Consider the following 6,000-nt stretch of genomic DNA (forward strand, 5'->3'; position numbering starts at 1 on the left):
TTTCTTGAATGTATCTTTTGTTGTCAACATATTGATGGTCTTTGTTTTTTATCCATTATGCTACTTTTTTCTATTGATAGGTACACTGAAGCCATTCATATTAAGCATGATTATTGACATACAAGTTTCTTCATTGCCATTTGGCTACATTCGTTTGTTTTTGCTGAATGCTTTGGTCCATTCACTCGTTTGTCATTTCTTTGTGAAGGATTTCTCTTAGTATTTCTCATAGAGTTGGTCTTGTTTTCATTCATTCCTTACGTTCCTGCTTTTATGCAAATGACCTAATTTCTCCGTCATATTTGATGGACAGATTCACTGGGTACAGGATCTTGGCTGGGAATTGTTTTCTTTCAGCCTTCTGTATATGCCATCCCGTTGTCTTCTTGCTCAATGGTTTCTGTTGAGAAATCAGAGCTTAGTCTAATTAATTTCTCTTTGTAGGTGGCTATTTTCCTTGTGCTGCTTTTAATATTCTCTTCTTGTCTTTGATTTTGGAGAGCATTTGACTATGGCATATCCTGATGTTTTTCTTTGGGGTCTAGTCTGTTTGGAGGTCACTGAGCTTCTTAGATGTCATTTTCCTTTTTTTATGATATCTGGGAAGTTTTCTTCTAAACACTTTTTCTATGCAACCCTTCCACAATTTTCTCAGTGTTTCCCCCTTTCTACTCTTGTTTCGGAATTCCATTGCATTATTTCATTAGATGTTATATCCCATGATTCTAATGCTTTCTTCATTTTCTTTTATTTTCTTCTAGTAAGTTCTCATTGAGCTTCTTATCTTCTAGTTCACTGATTCTCTGCTCTGTATTCTCTTCTATTCTGGTTTTGTTTGTTTGTCCCTCCAACATGTTAAAAATTTCTGAAATATTGGGTTTTATGTTCTGGATTCCATATTTATGCATTTCTGTTGTTTCTAGTACTTTGTTGGTTGTTGCCTCTCTTATCTTGTGATGATTTGTAAATTCTTTTGCCCCTTTAAAGTTTCATCTCTTTCTTCCATCATTAATAACTTCTTCATTTCCAGTTCATGTAACTTCACATCAATATATTTCTTTTGCCTCTCTGTCTCTAGGGTATTCATTAGGTCTTTGGTCTTATTTTTGGAGAAGGCTTGTTTTGTTTTTCATAATGTTTGAACCTGCCTGCTATTTCCTTGATACTATGTGAAGTTCTTCTTGATAAGTTGAAGCAGTTTCTGTTGGGTGTACATAGATTCTTGTCAGTTTCTTATCTTTGATGCTATTAATGGAGTTAAAGACTTTATGCATTACCCCACTTCAATTTAACAGTGACAGTCTTTTCTGCTGGTCATGTATGGTGGCTTTGTTCTCTGTTTCCTATGGTAAGCTTCTCATCAGGTTGTCTTTGGAGAGGCGGGGAGCTGATATATTTCCCTTTGCCAGGCTGTGTTGGGCCCAATTCTCTGTCATGTCCTGTAGTTGGATGGGAGGGGCCAGTTTCCTCCAGGAGTGGTCAAAGACCTAGGAGTGCTTCCTAGGACATTTCCTTCCCTAAGTTTCAAAAGGTGTTAGTGGCCAGTGTTGTCCTCATTGTTTTCTTATATTGAGGATTGCAGCTGAGAAATTTTATGCGATGTTTTCTTTCAGCTCTTGATCTTCTGTCTGTGAGATGCTGTGTTGTATATATTTATTAACTTATGAGCATTTTAATGTTTATGAATTCATGGAACATTTCAGTTTGAACACTCAAATGATTTTATCCCCCAGCTCAGGAAATTGTTCAGTTAATCATTCTCTTTGCCCACTTTTTAAAAATTATATGATTGCTTACTTCATATTAGTTTTCTCTTTCTCAGAAGATTCCATGGTTTAGTCTTTACATTGACAATTCCATTTGATAATTTATATATTTTACTATTTAACCTTCTTTGACATTTGAAAATAAACTAATACCTTTTTCTCAGAATTTTTGAAAAGCCTTTTTACATTGTAATTGTTCTAATTGTATAACTCTTAACTATCTCTAAAGAAAATATTTCAGGTTTAATTTAATGTTCTCTTTTTATTTCTTGCATTTGCTATTTCCTGAGAAGTCAATTCATTTTATTAATCATTTTGATGTTTCTCTTACATTCTGTTTTTGGCTTATGAGTCGGTTATATACACACATCTGATATCAGCTACTATATGTATCTATGCCAATTGTCTTTGTCAGGGTCCTTGATGATTATAATTATTACCTTCTTAGGCATCTCCCTTGCATATAGTAGCACTTAGGACATGGTTCTGTGGTGTACTGTACATTTCAGAATGAGCTAACCCTCCACCCCCATCACCAACCCTTGACTGCATAAATAGAAGAGGAGCTATGTTGGGGTAAAACATTTTAGGTGTTGTTAAATACAAACAGGCCTTCACTGGTTACTGTTTGTGTAAATCCTCAGGTTTATGGGTCCCTCTTATTTTCTTCTGAACACTCTTTTTTCCCAGCTCCAAAGTCCATGTTGGAAGGCCTATGTCATGCTATAAAGCCTTTAAAAGAAAAATACCCAGTCTCTTCAATGGAACAGAAATAGACTGTTGTATACCTCTAATCTGACTACCATGTAAGCTCTACAAAGATAAAAATTGTATGTTCAACTCCCTGCTCAGGAAGCTCTGGTGACATTAAGAATTCACACTACCAACCCAAAGGAAGCTAATTCAAATCCGCCAGTAGCTCCATGGGAGAAAAATGGACAGCCTTTTCCCATGTGATTCAACTGCCTCTGAAAACCAGCTGGAGGATCAGCTGTCAGTCACTTCAGACTTGAATGCACACAGCAATCACAACGACTCAGTGCTCAGTACTAGGAACATAGTCGATGTACCATAAAGGTTTAATAAACTACAGCAGCTTTCTTTGCAATTAAAAATATTCAAATGCTTCAGGTTAGTAATTTATCTTCTAGAAATCTGTCCCAAGGAAATACTCAGACATGTTCACAAAGTTTTATGTACAAGGATGTTCATACTATGTAAAGTTGTGAAAAATTAAAACAATTCTGAATTCTAAACATGGCTATCTATATGCATAGACTAAATATTTAATAGAAATCATTTATGTTAATTTATCTTTCCTGAGGTTCAGTCAGCTGGGAGCAGTAAAACTTACTTTAAAAAAAATAGGTTAATAGGATGCTTTTAAATTATACTTTAAAAATTACTATTATTTATAGTAGTTTGGTTTAGTATTTTAATATTTATGTTGCTAAGTAGTTTATAGAGAATCAATCTGACAACAAATAAATGAAACTGATTTTTTATGTACTCATATTTATAAAAGACATTAAAATTCAATAGAGTATGTTTTTTGTTTTATTCCAGAAAACAGCTCCTTGAAAATGGTGAGGTAAAGTTTTCATTTTAATCTCTGGTAGATTTGTGTATTAAATTCTGGCTCAAAGATGATTCAGAGTATAGCTGTGCTGCTGATATAATAGCATCAGTAGTAGTTGGATTTTTCAGCATTGGTAATAAATTTCTGCTGCTCATTTTCAGTCTTTATAATGTGTTCTTAGTTTTAAATAAGCATTAAGATTTGAAGCCAGGAAAAAAAAAGATTTGAAGCCAGAAGCTTGTTTATGATAATGAAATATAATTAAGTAACCTTCATTTATACACTCTTTCATTGATTCAAATATAATAGCATTTGCTTTCACAGTGTCTTAGCATACTGTGTTAATCAGCTGCAGCTCATCAGAGCAGGCACCTATGTCTCTGTAACTGGTGAACTTGTGCCACCACACTCAATGGACAGTCATGAACATAGCAGTGCTGTAGGATGCAAGGCATGGTATATGTAGAGTTCCTGCCCACAAGTGTATAGAATTTTATGAAATAGAAATACACTGCAGTTCCTAAGGCATGCAGTTCGAGGCCACAGGCTGCTCCATGGGAGAAGAATGGGCAATCTCTTTCCATTGATTAACTGCCTCTGAAAACCCACCAGAGAGTGAGCTATGGGTCGGTTCCAACTCAGTGCTACACACCAACCAACAACCATGCTTAATTATTTTGAAGCTTATAGTAGAAGGAAGCTGGAGTGGCATCCACTTCCTAAACAACATGCCTCTAGAAACACTATGAACTTTGAGAAACTACGATAGTTATAGAATATTTCAGATCTTTTGTTCATAGGGTCACTGTGAGTCACGCTCAACTTGATGGTAATCAACAGCAACAACATAGTAAGAAAGGGAAAGACCAATCAATGTTGGCAGAAAACTTTCATAAGAGATGGGGCTTTAAATGAGTCTTAAGGAAAAGACAAAATTTACAGAACAACTAAATTTGACCTTAAGAGAACTAGCTCATGATAATATTTTAAAATAGTTACTCTATGCCATGTGCTATGTCATTTGATTTTCAATTGGCAAACAAGGAAATTATGTTATTTTGATGATGCCAACTATTAAAAAAAATTAACATTTCAGATAACAGCTTTCTGAGACGAAGTTGAATTCCGTGCTCACAAATATTATAAATTTCAAGTCAGGAGTTCTAGACAAGCAAGTGGCTCTATAGTAAGCAGTGGTTGAAAGATCCAGAAGGATACAGACTCTGGCACCTTGTGGCTTTTCCCTCTTTGATGTGGGGACTCTAGGGTTAATGCACTTACCTACATCAGGTAAGCAAAGAAGAATATGTGCTCAGGCAGTTCTATAAGCATGCAATCATTTTGTTCTTACATCCTGAATTCACTGAATGACTGTTCCAAATTGCCACAACAGCTCTCGCTGGGTCCAAGAATAACAAAGGCAATCTCAGCCAAGAAATACAGACCTGAAGAAATTAATTACCTTACCTAAAGCCTCACATTCTCCATAGAAAAGAATATGGCATCAGGATTGGAAAAAGACTCATCAGCAACCTGCATTGTGCAGGTGACACACACTGCTTGCAGAAAGTGGAAAGGGCTTGAAATATTTGCCACAGAAGATAGAAAACTACAACCTTTAATACTGACTACATCTCAACATAAAGAAAATAAAAATCCTCACCACTTGACCAATAGGCAACATGATGATAGATGGAGAAAATATTAAAGTTATTTCAGTTTACTGAGCTCCACAAACAACCCCCATGGTAAGAGAAGTCAAGAAATCAAAAGACATCTTACATTGGGAGAATCTGGGCATTTCCAAAAGTACTAACTAAGAGCAGCTATGTTAGTTTAATGACTAAGGTAAGCCTAATCCAAACCAGGGTTCTTCCCCCGCCCCATTTATTTCCCATGTATATAAAAGTTAGACAGTGGAAAAAGTTGACAATGAAGAAGAAAAATCCATGCCTTTGAGTTCTAGTGTTATAGAAGCATACTGACTATCCAAAAGAACAAACAAGTCTGTCTTGCAGGAATTACAAGCAGAGTGCTTCTTAGAGACAATGATGGTGAAACTTTGGCCATGTTGCCAGCGGGGAGCCAGTTCTTGGGAAAGGCATCATTTTGAGAAAGGTGGAAAGTCAGAGAAAGAGAACTGACAAAGAGGTACCTCCACAAGATGGACTAACACAGTGACTATAACAATGATCTCAAACATATCATGGGACATGAAGAAGGTGCAAAATATGGCAAGATTCAAATCTATTGCTTTTAGGTTCACTGTGAATTTTAATTAACTAGATGGCTCCTCACAGCAACAACAGGGTGTCAGAGCTAATCTATATGAAGCTTAGACTAGACGACTATAAACAGTCTACTACCAGAATGTTCAAGTGTGATGTAATACTCTGTTAACTCTATGCAGAACATTTTTCCCTGAGTGATTAATACATATTAACAATTATACACTACCTACAACCCTTGAGGCTGTTGTTGTTACTACGTACTATCAAGTCAGTATTAACTTGTAGCTGACCATACAGTGGGTTTTCAAAGGAGAAGATTAATCATCATTCTTCTGTGGAGCAGCTGATGAACTCCAATCACATACCTTGAGGTTGTTGTTGTTGTTGTTGTTATATGCCGTCGAGTCGCTTGCGACTCATAGCG

At 36.0% G+C, this 6,000-nt stretch overlaps 1 protein-coding gene across 1 annotated transcript in view; it reads left to right on the plus strand.

Annotated features, from left to right (window-relative positions):
- The window catches only part of LOC102847854 (probable C-mannosyltransferase DPY19L2-like), a 140,149-nt gene that overhangs the window by 112,118 nt on the left and 22,031 nt on the right, over positions 1-6,000 (plus strand). The window contains exon 14 of the mRNA XM_006887596.1: positions 3,333-3,357. Within this exon, the coding sequence (XP_006887658.1) occupies positions 3,333-3,357 (25 nt within the window). The remainder of the gene's footprint in view (positions 1-3,332; positions 3,358-6,000) is intronic.

The sequence above is a fragment of the Elephantulus edwardii genome, unplaced genomic scaffold (assembly GCF_000299155.1).
Source record: "Elephantulus edwardii isolate Elephantulus edwardi_28Jun2011 unplaced genomic scaffold, EleEdw1.0 scaffold00059, whole genome shotgun sequence".
NCBI lineage: Eukaryota > Metazoa > Chordata > Mammalia > Macroscelidea > Macroscelididae > Elephantulus > Elephantulus edwardii.